General features: G+C 42.8%; 1 protein-coding gene and 1 non-coding gene across 2 annotated transcripts in view; both read left to right on the top strand.

Annotated features, from left to right (window-relative positions):
• Window positions 1-20,255, top strand: part of LOC126100209 (merlin) — a 170,593-nt gene that overhangs the window by 74,665 nt on the left and 75,673 nt on the right. The window contains exons 7-8 of the mRNA XM_049910771.1: window positions 3,136-3,265; window positions 17,622-17,753. Of these exons, the coding sequence (XP_049766728.1) occupies window positions 3,136-3,265; window positions 17,622-17,753 (262 nt within the window). The remainder of the gene's footprint in view (window positions 1-3,135; window positions 3,266-17,621; window positions 17,754-20,255) is intronic.
• Window positions 13,184-13,256, top strand: Trnai-gau (transfer RNA isoleucine (anticodon GAU)). Its single transcript has one exon. It is a non-coding gene; the product is annotated as a tRNA-Ile (tRNA).

The following is a 20,255-nucleotide window of genomic DNA, read 5'->3' as shown; positions in this document are numbered from 1 at the left end:
GTACATCCAAACCGTCATCGAACCCATCGTTCTACCATTCCTAGACCGGCAAGGGAACTTGCTGTTCCAACAGGACAATGCACGTCCTCATGTATCCCTTGCCACCCAACGTGCTCTAGAAGGTGTAAGTCAACTACCCTGGCCAGCAAGATCTCCGGATCTGTCCCCCATTGAGCATGTTTAGGACTGGATGAAGCGTCGTCTCACGCGGTCTGCACGTCCAGCACGAACGCTGGTCCAACTGAGGTGCCAGGTGGAAATGGCATGGCAAGCCGTTCCACAGGACTACATCCAGCATCTCTACGATCGTCTCCATGGGAGAATAGCAGCCTGCATTGCTGCGAAAGGTGGATATACACTGTACTAGTGCCGACATTGTGCATGCTCTGTTGCCTGTGTCTATGTGCCTGTGGTTCTGTCAGTGTGATCATGTGATGTATCTGACCCCAGGAATGTGTCAATAAAGTTTCCCATTCCTGGGACACTGAATTCACGGTGTTCTTATTTCAATTTCCAGGAGTGTAGTTGTTGGTAAGTATAAATTTGATTAAGGTGAATAGGAAGGATGTCATAGGTTTCGGATCAGGTGGGCACTGACTGAGGAAATGTTCAGCAGCAGATGACCATGTACGTGGGTGATGTTGGTATAGAGGGAGGTTGCATCAGTGGTGACAAGCAAGGTGTGTGGTGGGAATGGGGCAGGCACAGATTTCAGATGATCTAGTAAATGGTTAGTATCTTTGATATAGGAAGCAAGTCTGTGTACTATGGTGAGTGTATTATGGGCTGCACGTGCTCATCAACTAAGGCAGATATATGTTCATGGGGTGCTTTGAAGCCAGCCACCAAAGGATAGCAGGACAATTGGATTTGTGGATCTTAGGAAGAAGGTTAAAGATGGGCGTGTGTGGTTTGGGTGGGGTAAAAAGTTCTACGGATTGCGGTGTTAGTCTTTGTGAGGGGCCCGAGGTTTCAAGGAGGGACTGCAGGTCAGTTTGAATCACAGGGATGAGATCTCGATGGCAGACGCTGTATTATTTAGAGGTGTCGGACAGCTCACGTAGTCCGTTACTAACATACTTCTGTCGGTCAAGTACCATAGTGGTAGGCTGGCAGGATAATGATGGAGTCATCAGCTTTTAGGGAATGTAGGGCTTGGGGAGTTCTGCAGAGAACAGGTTAGGCTTATTTTGTAGGGACCTGAGGGTTGTGAAGCAATGCTGGGTGTGAGGAATTATTGGAAGGATTTTAAGGATCCTATGCACTTTCTGCACCCGTCTCCCTATCCAATGGCTCCTGCCCCTGTGACCGTACCTGCTGCAAGACTTGCCCTGTGCATCCTCCTACCACCACCTGTACCAGCCGTGTAACTGGCAGAACATATACTATGAAAGGGAGAGCCACCTGTGAAATGACACGTCATATACCAGTTGTTAGTAAACACTGCTCAGATTTTTACATTGTCATAACTACCATCAATTATCAGTTAGGATGAATGTACATAGGAAGAGGGTGTATACTGGCAACACACAATATCCTGTCGTAGAGAATGCTCTACAACATGTCAGTCATGACCTCAATGCCTGTACCATCTTGTTTCTTTCCCCAGACACCAGTTTCTCAGAATCCACAGTTGGGAACTAGCACAACAACATGTCCTTGGTTCTCACCACCTACCTGGCCTTATTTTACATTAATTTCTTCTGTCTCACCATTCCGTCTCAGTGTCTGCTCCTTTCTTCATTCTGTTTTAGTTTTCTACATCTTACATTATGTTACATGTCTATTTTTCACCACCCCCATCTCGCCTCTGTTATGTACAGTGCACTTAGCTTTTCACTCTTATTAAGTCATGCATGTTGTTTAAACAGTAATCTTTGTCTTGCATATTGCCCTGTCTTCCACCTTCAAGCTCTCAGGTTTTCAAATCTTGTCTGGTGCAGTCCCCAACAATCAGTCTTTCCTTCTCATCTCGTCCATTAAGTCTGCCCTGACCCATGGTTCTGAGTGATTGTCCTGAGATCTACCCCTTTCTTAGACCTCTCCAGTCCTTTTCCTTCACCCCTCTTCCTTCTCCTTCAACTATTTTGCCCGAAGAAGGAGCCACTGGCTCCGAAAGCTTGCTTAATTATATAACCTTTTATGTGTGTGTTCTGCCACCGCTTGGTGAGTACATCTTTTATCTGTTCAATTACATCATATAAAACACACACACACAAACACACACCAGTCTCCTCTCTCCTTCCCATCTTTTCCCCACATACATATTTGCATCTGTAGCTTTCCATTTCTTTCTCTCACATTTCATTGTAATCTAACTTACATCTGTTACTTATCAGCAGGCAAAATTTAATTTTTAGTGGCCTTCTAGACCTTTAATCTACTTTAATCTTAGCTATAACTTGATTGTTATTTCATATTCATTTCCTGTACATGTGTCACTCACTATTCAGAGCTTGGAATAGCACAGGTTCCCCTTCAGCACCTGAACATCTACCCTTCATGTTTCATAGTAAAATCTTATTAGACTTCCAGGATTGTCAAGCAGTTAAATTTCAACAAGCTTGTGACGTGAGTCCTCCTTTATCATTGCCAGGTGGCAACAGACTGCTGCTTTCGCCTGGTCCTTGTATAGCCATTCCTTTGACAACAAGGTAGTCAGTTACCACTTGGCAAGCTTGTGGGAATTGAACAACAACTTGCTGCAGCTGAAAACATTAAAAAAATTATTATTCCACGTATAGAACCAGGATTTTTCCTCTTTTTTATCTTTAAATTTCTATTCCAGTTAAATGATTTTTAAAAGTTCTAAAAGTTATAGATTTAACAATCCCTCCCTCCTCTGTGTGTGTGTGTGTGTGTGTGTGTGTGTGTGTGTGTGTGTGTGTGTGAGAGAGAGAGAGAGAGAGAGAGAGAGAGAGAGAGAGAGAGAGAGGGGGGGGGGGGGGGGAATCCATGGGTGTGCACATGCCTCATTCAGGTAGGTCTGATTTCGTTAGTTGATTAGGAGAAGCTCATTTCTCATCCAAAATATTATTTTTTTGTTTTCATTTAGAATAGATTTTCAGTCTTGTAGTTAATATTTACCATTATTTGTCATTTGCCCCTAATTTAAATAATAAATTTTACCAACAGGCGACAGATCGAACGAAACAAACTTGCCCGAGAGAAGCAGTTGAGGGAGGCAGCAGAGAGGGAACGCGCTGCCATGGAACAAAGGCTGGTGCAGTACCAAGAGGAGATACGGCTCGCCAATGAGGCTCTTGTGAGTGTCGCATAATGTCTTTCAAGGTGCATCCTATGGAGTGAGTGCAATTATACTACTTAAACAAAATCACTGAAATTAAAAAAAAAACTGAATTCCTTAGTACTAGCATGAATTGGATAGATTGCTGCACATCACATGGATGAGATATTTAGCAGGAGCCTTGCACATTTAAAAGTCGATTCTTGGAAAATATCAGCTTTCAGACGAAGTCTTTCATCATATGGGAGACAAACTCACATACACTCATACAAGGAAAACTCATTCACATAGGTCCACTGTCATCTTTCGAGCATTGTGGTGCCACTGCATGCGGAGACATCAGTGGTTCTCTCTCTCTCTCTCTCTCTCTCTCTCTCATATATATATATATATATATATATATATATATATATATATATGGTTATAATAGAAGGAAACATTCCACGAAGGAAAAATATACCTAAAAACAAAGATGTGAATATAATAGAGGGAAACATTCCACGTGGGACTTCCTCAAATCCTGCCCTGAAATGAGATCCATCCTTCATGAAATCCTCCCCACTCCACCAAGAGTGTCTTTCCGCCGTCCACCTAACCTTCGTAACCTCTTAGTTCATCCCTATGAAATCCCCAAACCACCTTCCCTACCCTCTGGCTCCTACCCCTGTAACCGCCCCCGGTGTAAAACCTGTCCCATGCACCCTCCCACCACCACCTATTCCAGTCCTGTAACCCGGAAGGTGTACACGATCAAAGGCAGAGCCACGTGTGAAAGCACCCACGTGATTTACCAACTGACCTGCCTACACTGTGAAGCGTTCTATGTGGGAATGACCAGCAACAAACTGTCCATTCGCATGAATGGACACAGGCAGACAGTGTTTGTTGGTAATGAGGATCACCCTGTGGCTAAACATGCCTTGGTGCACGACCAGCACATCTTGGCACAGTGTTACACCGTCCGGGTTATCTGGATACTTCCCACTAACACCAACCTGTCAGAACTCCGGAGATGGGAACTTGCCCTTCAGCATATCCTCTCTTCTCGCTATCCGCCAGGCCTCAATCTCCGCTAATTTCAATCTGCCGCCGCTCATACCTCACCTGTCTTTCAACACCATCATTGCCTCTGTATTTCCGTCCCGACTGACATCTCTGCCCAAACTCTTTGCCTTTACAAATGTCTGCTTGTGTCTGTGTATGTGTGGATGGATATGTGTGTGTGTGCGAGTGTAAACCTGTCCTTTTTGCCCCCTAAGGTAAGTCTTTCCGCTCCCGGGATTGGAATGACTCCTTACCCTCTCCCTTAAAACCCAATCCTTTTGTCTTTCCTTCTCCTTCCCTCTTTCCTGACGAGGCAACCATTGGTTGCGAAAGCTAGAGTTTTGTGTGTATGTTTGTGTTTATTTGTGTGTCTATCGACCTGCCAGCGCTTTTGTTGGGTAAGTCTCATCATCTTTCTATATATATATATATATATAATAGAAGGAAACATTCCCTGAAGGAAAAATATACCTAAAAACAAAGATGATGTGACTTACCAAATGAAAGTGCTGGCAGGTCGACAGACACACAAACGAACACTAACATACACACAAAATTCAAGCTTTCGCAACAAACTGTTGCCTCATCAGGAAAGAGGGAAGGAGAGGGAAGACGAAAGGATGTGGGTTTTAAGGGAGAGGGTAAGGAGTCATTCCAGTCCCGGGAGCGGAAAGACTTACCTTATGGGGAAAAAAGGACGGGTATACACTCGCACACACACACATATCCATCCACACATATACAGACACAAGCAGACATATTTAAAGACAAAGAGTTTGGGCAGAGATGTCAGTCGAGGCAGAAGTGCAGAGGCAAAGATGTTGTTGAATGACAGGTGAGGTATGAGTGGCGGCAACTTGAAATTAGCGGAGATTGAGGCCTGGTGGATAACGGGAAGAGAGGATATGTTGAAGAGCAAGTTCCCATCTCCGGAGTTCGGATAGGTTGGTGTTAATAGGAAGTATCCAGATAACCCGGACGGTGTAACACTGCGCCAAGATGTGCTGGTCGTGCACCAAGGCATGTTTAGCCACAGGGTGATCCTCATTACCAACAAACACTGTCTGCCTGTGTCCATTCATGCGAATGGACAGTTTGTTGCTGGTCATTCCCACATAGAATGCATCACAGTGTAGGCAGGTCAGTTGGTAGATCACGTGGGTGCTTTCACACGTGGCTCTGCCTTTGATTGTGTACACCTTCCGGGTTACAGGACTGGAGTAGGTGGTGGTGGGAGGGTGCATGGGACAGGTTTTACACCGGGGGCGGTTACAAGGGTAGGAGCCAGAGGGTAGGGAAGGTGGTTTGGGGATTTCATGGGGATGTACTAAGAGGTTACGAAGGTTCGGTGGACGGCGGAAAGACACTCTTGGTGGAGTGGGGAGGATTTCATGAAGGATGGATCTCATTTCAGGGCAGGATTTGAGGAAGTCGTATCCCTGCTGGAGAGCCACATTCAGAATCTGATCCAGTCCCGGAAAGTATCCTGTCCGGGACTGGATCAGATTCTGAATGTGGCTCTCCAGCAGGGATACGACTTCCTCAAATCCTGCCCTGAAATGAGATCCATCCTTCATGAAATCCTCCCCACTCCACCAAGAGTGTCTTTCCGCCGTCCACCGAACCTTCGTAACCTCTTAGTACATCCCCATGAAATCCCCAAACCACCTTCCCTACCCTCTGGCTCCTACCCTTGTAACCGCCCCCGGTGTAAAACCTGTCCCATGCACCCTCCCACCACCACCTACTCCAGTCCTGTAACCCGGAAGGTGTACACAATCAAAGGCAGAGCCACGTGTGAAAGCACCCACGTGATCTACCAACTGACCTGCCTACACTGTGATGCATTCTATGTGGGAATGACCAGCAACAAACTGTCCATTCGCATGAATGGACACAGGCAGACAGTGTTTGTTGGTAATGAGGATCACCCTGTGGCTAAACATGCCTTGGTGCACGACCAGCACATCTTGGCGCAGTGTTACACCGTCCGGGTTATCTGGATACTTCCTATTAACACCAACCTATCCGAACTCCGGAGATGGGAACTTGCTCTTCAACATATCCTCTCTTCCCGTTATCCACCAGGCCTCAATCTCCGCTAATTTCAAGTTGCCGCCACTCATACCTCACCTGTCATTCAACAACATCTTTGCCTCTGCACTTCTGCCTCGACTGACATCTCTGCCCAAACTCTTTGTCTTTAAATATGTCTGCTTGTGTCTGTATATGTGTGGATGGATATGTGTGTGTGTGCGAGTGTATACCCGTCCTTTTTTCCCCATAAGGTAAGTCTTTCCGCTCCCGGGACTGGAATGACTCCTTACCCTCTCCCTTAAAACCCACATCCTTTCGTCTTCCCTCTCCTTCCCTCTTTCCTGATGAGGCAACAGTTTGTTGCGAAAGCTTGAATTTTGTGTGTATGTTTGTGTTCGTTTGTGTGTCTGTCGACCTGCCAGCACTTTCATTTGGTAAGTCACATCATCTTTGTTTTTAGGTATGTATATATATATATATATATATATATGTGTGGATGGATGTGTGTGTGTGTGTGTGTGTGTGTGTGTGTGTGTGTGTGTGTGTGTGTGTGTGCGCGCGCGAGTGTATACCCGTCCTTTTTTCCCCCTAAGGTAAGTCTTTCCACTCCCGGGACTGGAATGACTCCTTACCCTCTCCCTTAAAACCCACATCCTTTCGTCTTTCCCTCTCCTTCCCTCTTTCCTGATGAGGCAACAGTTTGTTGCGAAAGCTTGAATTTTGTGTGTATGTTTGTGTTCGTTTGTGTGTCTGTCGACCTGCCAGCACTTTCATTTGGTAAGTCACATCATCTTTGTTTTTAGGTATGTATATATATATATATATATATATATATATATATAAAAACAAAGATGATGTGACTTACCAAATGAAAGTGCTGGCAGGTCGACAGACACACAAACGAACACAAACATACACACAAAATTCAAGCTTTCGCAACAAACTGTTGCCTCATCAGGAAAGAGGGAAGGAGAGGGAAAGACGAAAGGATGTGGGTTTTAAGGGAGAGGGTAAGGAGTCATTCCAGTCCCGGGAGTGGAAAGACTTACCTTAGGGGGAAAAAAGGACGGGTATACACTCGCGCGCGCACACACACACACACACACACACACACACACACACACACACACATCCATCCACACATATACAGACACAAGCAGACATATTTAAAGACCACTCAACTAAACTAACACTTCACCCAGTATCATCCTGGGCTTCAAACGCTCAACTACAGCCTCCAGCAGGGCTTCAACAATCTCACTGTGCCCTAAGATGAGGGATATCATACCCAAAATCCCGCCCACAACACCCAAAGTAGTGTTCCACTGCCCACCCACACTACAGAATAACCTTGTCCATCCCTGTTGCAATCCTCCTCCCAACTCTGGACCCTTATGGATCATTCTCTTGACGATAACCCCACGTGCGAGACCGGTTCCATCCAACCACCACCTCCTACCAAAGCACACTGACATGTTCCTATCATATAAAAGGCACGGCCATGCAAAAAAACAACCATGTTATATAGCAGCTACGCTTAATTACAGTACAGTATTTTATGTGGTTATGTGGACATTACAAGTAACCAACTGTCTACTCACATGAATGACCACCATCAAACTTGACCCTCCTGTTCTTGAACATGCTGCACACCACAACACAAATGACTTCAACAGTTACTTCACTTCACTTAGTTCCTTCCAGCACAAGTTTCTCTGAACCACGCAGGTGACAATTGTCTCCCCTGCATTCTTGCTAATCCCCTGGCCTAAACCTCTGCTAAGTTGTTTCCCATTATCTCACCCCAGCTTTTTTTGTTTTCTCTTTTGTTTTTGTCCACATTACTCATTCCATATCCAAATCGTTTACTGCCTTCTCCCACCAACTTTTCCCCTCTTCCTCTCCCCTGCAGGGTCGGTCTCTCTCTCTCTCTCTCTCTCTCTCTCTCTCTCTCTCTCTCTCTCTCCCCTCCCCCCCCCCCCCCCCCCCCGAATCCCCATGTTTTCTCTCTCTACCCCTGTACCCCTCGAAACTCCTTTGGTCATGTTGTGCAGCCGCTAGCACTGATTTGTCTGTCTTTCCCACTCCTGCCTCACACTACCCCACCCCCTTTGCACCCCCTTTGCCTTGTGTGTTCTTCCTTACTCCTTACTAACACCCATCAGCCTAGGCAAGTGCTCTCAGTAATCGATAATCAATAATGAGTGTTGCCACAGCTGTGGTAGTGTGTGTTTGTGTGCATAAATGTGTGTAATTTCAACTAGAAAAAGAGCCAGATCTTGAAAGCTAGTGAACACTCTTCCTGGTAGTCCTACGTGCCACACATTATTCGGCTGTATGCGAGTTGTTGGCATTCCATTGTTTTACAAATGATAGAACAAGGAGATACACTGCGGTTGCAAGGTGAGACTGCAAAGAAAACAGAAGAGAAAGAGCTAGGAGTTAAATAATGTGGAAAAGCTGACTGCGTATGTACAAATAACAGTGGATAATTTACCAGTACCACAAGAAATGGTGAAGAAGAGTGAAATGAGTTTCGGGAAGCCTTTGTTGCAGAAGCAACAAAGACCTTTGAGAAGACAACCATGAGAGTAGAGAGCAAGAAACACCAAGGTGGAACAAAAGGATGAAGGATGAAATACATCTGAGAAGTCTCCTTCTCAGATGTATTTCATGAGGAGAATTCTCAGATGTCTTTCATCCTTCACCCTTTTGTGACAATTTGAAGCAAAAACCAGAGGACCCTATGAATGAAGAATGGACCAAAAAACTGACCCAAGAGTACAAGCAATGAAAACTAATTATGAAACGAGTAGTAGCTCCCTCACCGTCACCCCCCCTCCCCAACCATATATATATATATATATATATATATATATATATGTGTATGTTTGTGTTTGTTTGTGTGTGTCTATCGACCTGCCAGCGCTTTTGTTTGGTAAGTCTCATCATCTTTCTTTTTATTTTTATATATATATATATATATATATAGTATATATATATATATATATATATATATAGTTATAATAGTTTGCCTCTGCACTTCTGCCTCGACTGACATCTCTGCCCAAACTCTTTGTCTTTAAATATGTCTGCTTGTGTCTGTATATGTGTGGATGGATATGTGTGTGTGTGCGAGTGTGTACCCGTCCTTTTTTCCCCCTAAGGTAAGTCTTTCCGCTCCCGGGACTGGAATGACTCCTTACCCTCTCCCTTAAAACCCACATCCTTTCGTCTTTCCCTCTCCTTCCCTCTTTCCTGATGAGGCAACAGTTTGTTGCGAAAGCTTGAATTTTGTGTGTATGTTTGTGTTCGTTTGTGTGTCTGTCGACCTGCCAGCACTTTCATTTGGTAAGTCACATCATCTTTGTTTTTATATATATATATATATATATATATATATATATATATATATATATATATATATAATGGAGGGAAACATTCCACGTGGGAAATATATATATATATATATATAAACAAAGATGATGTGACTTACCAAATGAAAGTGCTGGCAGGTCGACAGACACACAAACGAACACAAACATACACACAAAATTCAAGCTTTCGCAACAAACTGTTGCCTCATCAGGAAAGAGGGAAGGAGAGGGAAAGACGAAAGGATGTGGGTTTTAAGGGAGAGGGTAAGGAGTCATTCCAGTCCCCGGGAGTGGAAAGACTTACCTTAGGGGAAAAAAGGACGGGTATACACTCGCACACACACACATATCCATCCACACATATACAGACACAAGCAGACATATTTAAAGACATCTGCAAAAAGGTAAAGCATTAATATTTTATTTACAATATTTACACTTAATGATTGAGATATATGAGGGTTGTTGTTGTGGTCTTCAGTCCTGAGACTGGTTTGATGCAGCTCTCCATGCTACTCTATCCTGTGCAAGCTTCTTCATCTCCCAGTACCTACTGCAATCTACATCCTTCTGAATCTGCTTAGTGTATTCATCTCTTGGTCTCCCTCTACGATTTTTACCCTCCACGCTGCCCTCCAATACTAAATTGGTGATCCCTTGATGCCTCAGAACATGTCCTACCAACCGATCCCTTCTTCTAGTCAAGTTGTGCCACAAACTTCTCTTCTCCCCAATCCTATTCAATACCTCCTCATTAGTTACGTGATCTACCCACCTTATCTTCAGCATTCTTCTGTAGCACCACATTTCGAAAGCTTCTATTCTCTTCTTGTCCAAACTAGTTATCGTCCATGTTTCACTTCCATACATGGCTACACTCCATACAAATACTTTCAGAAACGACTTCCTGACACTTAAATCTATACTCGATGTTAACAAATTCCTCTTCTTGAGAAACGCTTTCCTTGCCATTGCCAGTCTACATTTTATATCCTCTCTACTTCGACCATCATCGGTTATTTTACTCCCTAAATAGCAAAACTCCTTTACTACTTTAAGTGTCTCATTTCCTAATCTAATTCCCTCAGCATCACCCGACTTAATTTGACTACATTCCATTATCCTCGTTTTGCTTTTGATGATGTTCATCTTATATCCTCCTTTCAAGACACTGTCCATTCCGTTCAACTGCTCTTCCAAGTCCTGTGCTGTCTCTGACAGAATTACAATGTCATCGGCGAACCTCAAAGTTTTTACTTCTTCTCCATGAATTTTAATACCTACTCCGAATTTTTCTTTTGTTTCCTTTACTGCTTGCTCAATATACAGATTGAATAACATCGGGGAGAGGCTACAACCCTGTCTTACTCCTTTCCCAACCACTGCTTCCCTTTCATGCCCCTCGACTCTTATAACTGCCATCTGGTTTCTGTAAATAGCCTTTCGCTCCCTGTATTTTACCCCTGCCACCTTCAGAATTTGAAAAATGAGGGTTGGAACTTAAATAGTGGCAACTATTTATTCACAGCCGATACAAGAGAGTTACATGTCTGCACCTGTTACTGTCTGTCAAAGTAGTCACCAGTGTTGTGGAGAACCCGTTGCCAGTGATGTGGAAGGTATAGTATACCATTAGCAGAGCCTGTTCTGTTGATGGTGCGAATGGAGCGGTCTACTGCCTGTCAAATCTCTGGAACAGTTCTGAAGCGAATGCCACGAAGTGGTTCCTTCATATTCAGAATCAAATCAGAGTCACAAGGACTTAAGTCTGGGAGTATGGTGGATGCTACAGTACTTCCCAGTCTCATCGACCAAACAGAGCAGCTACAGCTTGCATTGTATGCGCCCGTGCATTCTCGTGCAAAATGGTGGGTGGGTTGCGCAGAAAGAGTTGCTACTTCTTTCACAAAGCTGGTCGTAGGTGATGCTCCAACGCCGTGGAGGAATGTAATACGTTAGGATAACACCATCAGTTGTAAGTGAGAATCACCATAACTTTCACCATACTGGGGCTCTGATGCACTTTCCTCTTTCGCAGCAACCCATAATGATGCCATTCATTGGATTGGCATTTCAGTTTTGGCTCATATGATGTAGTCCATATCTCATCCAGTGCTATGATACATTGTAAGAAAGCATCTCCTTCATGCTCATAGCACTCCAAGTGCATCTGAGCAGCCTTGTAATGCGTGCGTCCATTTCTGCGTTTTCGTGAAGTCATGTGGAACCCATCGTGATGCAATTTTTCGCATGCCCAGTTGTTCCTTCAGGATGCGAAGCACAGTCATATGTACTAATCTGGTTCCATGGGCGAGCTTACGAATCATGTGGCGTCGACCACTGTCCACTAATGCGGCAAAAGCATGCACTACTTCTTCAGAGATGCTAGGACAATCTGTCCGATGCATGTCTGCCACAGTCTGCCGACCTTCATTGAAGGCTTTTACCCAACGTCCCACTGTTCTGTACGGCAATGCCGATTCCCTGCATGCCTCTTGAAGACCTTGATGACACTGTTATGCTGTATGACCTCTGGTAAAGTCAATCTTGATCCAACTCCGTTTTTTCTGTTTCGAAAACATAGTGACACTGTTACATTAGACTGCTCGCTCACAAGTGACTGTTTTTCCTTGATTGTGTGCACACTGGTGACATGGGACAGGCGAGTCCATTTGCTCGGAGATAGGGTTGGTATGTCAACAACATGTGCTATCAGCGACAATAGTAGCTTCCATCGCATAGTGTCTCCACAGCAGTGTTGCCATTATTTAAGTTCCAACCTATGTACATAACTTTGAAGAGCTGTAGGTCCCAGGTTCGATTCCCGGCGGGGTCAGGGATTTTCTCTGCCTCGTGATGGCTGGGTGTTGTGTGCTGTCCTTAGGTTAGTTAGGTTTAAGTAGTTCTAAGTTTTAGGGGACTGATGACCATAGATGTTAAGTCCCATAGTGCTCAGAGCCATTTTGCTGTAGGTCCTTCTGTGGTACTGAGAGTAATATTCTTGATAGAAACAAATAGTCTTTAATCGTGGCAAAAAGGAATGAACTACAATTAGCTCCATAGTAGTCACTGATTTACATCAATGAGGAATGTTGAAGATTTGTGGTGGATCTGGATTCAAACCTAGGTCTTCTGCTACCAGACAGATTATCTGACCACTAAGCCATCAGGACGCAACTTCACAGACTACACTACTGTGCCTTCTGTTAGTTTGTCAACTTATCCCCACACTACTGACGTAGTGCCCCTGCCCATTATCCTCATTATTCGCAGCATTTTGCTGATTCCGCCATATATAATTAAGATGAGACTGGCCTGTGATACCTTCAGTGCAGATGCACACCACACTCAAACTCTTACAGGCATCTGTGAAACACCATGAGTAATGAGGATAACTGGCAGAGGCACTACTAAGTTGAGAATTTGGGTCTGACAAGAGTCATGCTAGGGTAGTCCGTGAAGTTGTGATGACCATTATGATCGGATGGCTTAGTGGTCAGAGCATCTACCTGATAAGCAGGAGACCCAGGTTTGAACCCTGGTCCGGTACACTTCTTCAACTTTCCCCACTGATGTAAATCAGTCTATGCAGTTAAATGTCATTCATTCCTTTGTGTCTTGATTTATGATGGATGCAGGATCAAAGTGGTGTCTCTTCTTTTGTACATGCCTGAAAGTACATACACCACATATATAATGGTCTTGAACGCTGATACAACCCGATAAGTTACTGACACGTAGCAATGCTTAGAAGCATTGTGATACATCAGTGTAATTCCCTCACAGCAATCTTCCATACTAAGGTTGATATAAGCTCAAGGATTCACTGAGTCTAAACAAAGCTCTGAGTGTGGCTGCCTAAAAAGATGGACTGCCCAATCAGAATCGCAGGCAGTGGGGTCCCTTTAATTCGGCATTAACTGGTGGCCTGTATTTACCCCTGGTCAGAGACAGCAGGCGACAGAAGAGTGACCTTCTGATGGCTTAGTGGTGGGGGGTCCAAATGTTCTCCTGTGTAGCTGTGAGCAGTGTGTCGGGTGTTTTGACGAAGACCACATCGATACTGCACTGATTGAAAATAGGAGTGCTGCTCAGTGGCTAGTTAAGGGGTTTACTAATGTAAGAGGGAGAGGTGGCATGGGAAATTCACTTATGGATGATATTGATAGGGTGTTCTCTGTCAGCAGAGGCTCTGGTAGGGTTATCAGTATATTTAAATAACTCCTGCTTTCCACTGCAGATGTGGCAACTACAAGGGGTGAGGCCGTTTGGAGGAGACTTCTTGACATAGAATTGGGGACAGCTGTTGAGATGGAGGCATGTCTCCTATACATCCCTCAAAATTGTGTTCTGCTGCCCACCCAACTTACAGAATATTTTGTCCATCCCTGTTCCTATTCTCCCAACCCTGCACCCCATGGTTCATTTCCTTGTTGGCAAACCTGGTGCAAAACTTGCCTTGTGCACCGACCCACCATGTCCTACTGCATCCCACTCATAGGTTCCTACCCTATAAAAGGCAGGAGTATGTGAGAAAGCAGCAACATTTTATATCAGCTTTGCTGCAATTCCCATGCAGCATTCTGTGTCAACATTACAGGTAATCAACTACCTACTCTCATGAATGGCTACTGCCATGCTGTGGTGAACTGCATACTTGACCATCCAGTTGCCAGACACGGTGCACACCACAACACAAATGACTTCCAGAGCTGCTTCTCTTTGCATGCTATTTATATACTCCCATCCAGCAACAGGTTTCTCTGAACAACGTAGATGGAACTTCTCTCTTCCGCACAACAGTCCGCCTGGCCTTAACCTCTGCTAACCTTTTTCTCACTGCCTCACCTTATCTTTTTCATTTTCTCTTCTGTCCACACCACTACTTCCCAATCCAGAGTGTGCTCTGCCTTCTCCCACCACTCTTCCTCCCTCCATGCATCTCTCTCTCTCTCTCTCTCTCTCTCTCTCTCTCTCTCTCTCTCTCCCCCTCTCCCTCCCTCTCCCCCTCCCTCCCTCTCCCCCTCCCTCCCTCTCCCCCCACTCCCTCCCTCTCCCCCCTCCCTCCCTCTCCCCCCACTCCCTCCCTCTCCCCCCACTCCCTCCCTCTCCCCCCACTCCCTCCCTCTTTCCCCCTTTCCCTCTCTTCCCCTCCCCTCTCCCCTCTCTTTATCCTTCTCACTTTCTCCTTCTCCATCTACACCTTCTTCTCTTCTCCCCCTCTCCCTTCTTTCTCTCTCTTTTTCTCCAGCACCTCAGAATCTCTTCTGTCTTGTTGTACAACCAAAGAGTCATCTGTCTTTCCCACTTGTGCTGCCTCGTACTATCCTGCTACATCCTCCTTGCCTTTTGTGCCTTTCCCTACCCCCCTCTTTGCTTCCATCAGCTGAGGGAACTGCTCTCAATAATAAATAATCAATAAACAGTCTCGCCACAACCATGGCAGTGCATGTAAATGTGTGTACTTTCTACTAGAAAAGGAGTCATGCTTGAAAGCTGGCGAACACTGTTTTCTGTTGCACACACAATCTGCTGAGATTTCCATCTTCCAACACAAAAGTATCTTCCAGATAATCAATAATAAATATTTATTTTGAGTTCTTGTAAAAACTGTTCAAGGCCATGAGCTTCCAGTCACTGCTTTGATTACTCATGCATTCCTGGCATGGAGTGGTGGGTCCACATCTCAGTAGTAGTAACAGACTGGCACAGTAAATCAGTTGCATTCTTTTTAAGACTTTCAGGATGTGCATGTTATGTTTGCTTTCAGTCAGCTTTCAACAAATGGATCACCAATCATGCATAAAAGGTTTCCACTGTTAATTCTTCATATAAGATACATTATGTTCTCTCTTCTAGGGGGTCTATGATGTCAGCTATTTCACACATTTTAACTGCTGATTATCTAGTACCATATTGCACAGATTCCTGACTTTTTTATGTAGTTGTAATTTTGGTATGTCCTTCATGTGGATCATCTTGAGGAGAAATACAGTCATATTCTAATTCAGTCATTTATTTTTTCACTGTTGAAACTGAAGTAGCAGACATCTTGTAGACCTACATCCATTACAGATGAATTTGCTTTACTGGGCAAAAGAATCACCTTATTATGTCCAAGGCATCACTTTGTCAATTTGACCAAAACACGCACACAACATGACTATGGTATTTGAAAAGGCTGTATAAATGAAACTGTTCTGCAGATCAAGTTGACTCTTGACTGACTTTGTTCAGCATAACAAAAACAATTTTTATTAAACTCTGTGTCTGGCAACTTTTCACATTGCTGTTATGTTGACGGACAGTTGTAAATATGCCTATTTCCTGAAATAGGTTGGAGGATATGCATCATGTCTAATCGTGTTGCACATTTCTGTATAATATTTAAAAGCCCATGTTTATTTGAATTATTTTCTCTTGTTTTGGTTCATAGCTTCCAGTAGAAGAGATTTGTTTCACAGAATTGAAGATTTAGTAATGCTCAGATACTCCGTATGTGTTACAAGGACTGGAGTCTTCCTTACCTTGGAAGGTATTCTTTTATGCAACTGATAAAGTGATATAACATCACTTGCTGCTTCATATTAGTTAACACTTTGTTGACCAGCCACTTACAAGAATATCGGGCCTAGGAATCTGGCCATTTATGCCGTTATGTAAAACGTTACTGGCACATGTTTAACAGATGTATCTTCATGCTAAAAAAAAGACAAAGCTTCAAGATCTACTTAGTTCTTTGATAGATTACAAATTTTATAAAATAATGATGACGAAAGTATAACTATCCTTAAAAAAAGGTGGGGGGGAATTATTGAGCAATGCCTTCCTCCAGATCATCAAAATTTTCTTGCTTATTTAAAAAACATGATGTAGTTGTAGCAGAATTACAGTGAACTGCGAAACCTAATGAATACATCCACAATACTGAATCAGTGTGATGCGACAGCAGCTGTTATGTTTGCTGATGTTTCTTTTGGAATAATTCTAAAAAGTAACAACAGAAGGCAGCACCAGTCAAGGGACAGGTAATGAGACTTCTGTACATTGTTCTCATATTCAATGAGTCCAGTTTTCGAGTGACAGATAGCTTGTGTGTCAAGAAAATTGCGGCCCAACCTATACTCGGGTGGTCTTTTTAACACAGGGTCGTACCCTAAGCTGTGCTCTAGCTTGGTCTACAAAGTGTTAAATACAATCTAAAACGATTGTTAGTGGCATCTTCAGTGTCATAAATTTTCATTTTCATCAAAAGGGCTTTATCCTTTTCACAATGCATATATCATACAGCAATTGAGAAGAACTCTCTCTATTGATCCTAATACCTACACAGACAAACAAGTATGTCTTTTTCCTGTGCTACGTTCATGACTGCAAGTCAGCAGTGATTGTATGTAAGTGACTCCGGCCCGCTTTAGAAATAACGTCAACGCATGGAGTCTAAATATGGATGTGGATTTTCCCTGCTTGTCTATCCCTTACTCTTTTGTTTGTTGATATATGGTGCTAAAAAAAAAAAAAAAAAAGTACTATCTAATGCAGTCCTACGCACAAAATATTTTCCTCTTCTAGCAACATTCATCTGAGAAATCAGTTGTGTTGCTGTTATTTACCTGTATTTACCAGCCTTGTTGCAGCCATAAAATACTTCATGGACGTGTTCAATATGTGAGATGCACAAGTAGTCCATATTTTGTATATACTGATATTTGCATAATTATGAGTGAAAGTCATAAAGTCTTCCTTGATCTCATGGTCTGTTATTTGCACATATTTATGTAAATATTTAGTACTGCTTCTGTGACTACATAATTGTGTGGGTGCTGTAGTCTAAGCTGCACTGAATATAGCAAAATATAAACGAAAATCATTGCCATTTGTTAGTGAAACCAACTATGTTTTGACACTCTTTCCAGAGACGCTCAGAGGAAACAGCCGACCTGCTGGCAGAGAAGTCTAGGGTAGCTGAAGAAGAAGCGATGCTGCTCAGTCAGAAGGCTGCAGAAGCCGAACAGGAAATTACGCGGCTGAGGCTTGGGGCTATGAAAGTGAGTGTGTAGGCTGCCAGTAAATATGAAATAACGTGTTTTGATTGCTACATGTCTGCATGTAATATTTATAAATTTTGTTTTTGTTCTGTAGATATAAGGAGATACTAAAGTGCAATCACTCTGTTAAGCTATAAGACATCACAACTTACTGAATAATTGAGACGTCGAGTTGTCGACAAGCACATAAACGGGACTGAGAATGTTGCTAGCTTTCAATCAAATACTTATTTAGATCTATAGAATAAACATACATCTGTACAGCTACATTTTTCTGACGGATTATATTGTACTAACAATGCAGCTTGCTTGTAGTGAGGGAGCTGCAGTGCTGGCACAGTTTATTCAACTGGGCACTATAGCAGTATTGATATAAGTGTACCTTGTTACTGTGAATGAGGACTCGTCCAAAAGCTGGCAATGTTCTGTCTTGTTTCTATGCCTATCAATGACTCAGCATGTCAGCTTTTTGGTGAGTGGTTACCTTTAATCCATAAATTAGTTGTATTCTACTAAGGACTATCCATTACTATATTCACATCACAGCTTGTTACATAATAGGCATTATGTTTTTCTTGTATGACAAAACTGCAAACATTACCAAAGAAAATATGAAAGGTGGTATTCATAAAATGTAAAGGAAAGAACTTCAGCCTTTAGTAACAAAAGTGGTTTTATTTAAGGCACAATGTATTTTGAGACAAGAAGTCATGTCTTCAGGCGCTTAACATATTCTGTTTTTATTCTTACATGGTAGTTCCCATTGGCCCTTTTAAATTCAAGGATGAATCAAATATAAAGGGGATTTTTGTTCCTGAGCATCAACAGGTGGTAGGACTGTACCCACACTTCTAGTATTGTTGTGTGGTGCTATTAGGAGTGGGGGGAGCTGGCCATCACGTACATATAACAGCTTCATCAGTAATGCTAATGACACAGGAGCAAAAGGTGGACCCCTCCTCTGTACTATGCATAATTTTAAAATTTCTGTCTTGTGAAGGAGTTAAAGTTTGGAAAGTTTCCGGAGGCTGAGTGCACAGTTCAGTGATCATTGTCAAGGTCACATGTTTTTGTCTGGCCTAAAGAGTTCCAGGAAGATTGAGAACGTGTGGAAAATTTGGCAACACAATTGCTGTCCTCAGACCAACATTACAGACGAAAATATTCATGCTGTTCCTGACATTTTTTAAGGCGACTGACAGGCGAGAGTATTGAAAATCACATAGCAGATCGGAATAAGTTATGGGAGCTGTCAAGCGATCATCACAAATGTCCTACAATTTCGTAAAGTGTGTTCCAGATAGGTCCCTTGCCTTTTGACCGAAAAGAAGTTGAGACATTTGGAAGTCTGTCAGGGGTTTACAGCAAGGTTTATGAAAAAAGGTCTCTCATTTTATTAATCTGATCATTACCTACGATGAAACACCCAAATACAAACAAGTCAGGGTGGAGGAAAAGGGAGGGAGCCCCAGTGAAAGCCAAGAGTCAGCTGTCATCTGGCAACTTTCTTTCAATCATTATTATTATTATTATTATTATTATATTTTTTGCCCCCCCCCCCCTCCCCCCTTTCCCGACTGGCAAAGATTTTGCTCATTGATTTTTTTTTTTTTTTCCATTAGTAACGCATGCTCAGTGCTATGTATTGCTACTAGCTGTTGAAGGAGGTGAGGGATGCATATCACCACAAAAGATGAGACCAACTGATTTGACAGGTCACCTTCCTCCAAGACAATGTCAGGCCCCATACTGAAACTCTGTCTCCAAATGTCAGGAAATGCACTGGACTCAACTTGACAATCCTTCGTATAGCCCAGACCTGTCACCATGCAGCTTCTATTTGGACCTCTGAAAGAAGTTCTAGAAGGCATTGATTTGAAGATTATGAGGGTGTGGAGGAATTTGTGTGTGATTGGCTCCTGAAGAAACAAGCTTCATTCTCCCTTGTCACTGGGAAAAATGTGTTTCTAAAGTTGGAAACTGTGTGGAAACATAAACTGTAACTGCCTTTTGTTTTTCAATAAATGATTTTTGAATAAAATCCCCTTTATATTTTATTCACCCATGTAAATATATTTTAGTCTCATGATGAAATAAATGTGACTAAAATAAAGCAGTTGTCAAAAATAATTTACTTTTTCTGTCTGCTGTTGTGGAGACTTGCAGTCTTGGTAATTCATGTTGGACAAACATGGATAGACACAGTAGATTTGATTTCTCTTCACCAACATTTTCAATCTGTGTGCACATTGCAAAAATATAAACATGTCAACCAGTAACTACATTTAAAAAGATATTGAACTTTTTTCTAATATAAATAGATTAAAAATGTTCAATATATTTGTATGTAGTTATTCCTTTGACATGTTTACATTTTTTGTAATTTACATATGTTATGAAAAGGTTAACTTGCAAAGGGCACGTGAATGTAATGCGTAAATCTGTTTTTGTACTATGTCTAACGTACATTTACTGAAAATCTAAAAGTAAAAGTAAAAGTAA

Source organism: Schistocerca cancellata, chromosome 9 (assembly GCF_023864275.1).
Source record: "Schistocerca cancellata isolate TAMUIC-IGC-003103 chromosome 9, iqSchCanc2.1, whole genome shotgun sequence".
In the NCBI taxonomy this organism is placed as follows: Eukaryota; Metazoa; Arthropoda; class Insecta; order Orthoptera; family Acrididae; genus Schistocerca; species Schistocerca cancellata.
This window is presented reverse-complemented; position numbering and strand designations above follow the sequence as displayed.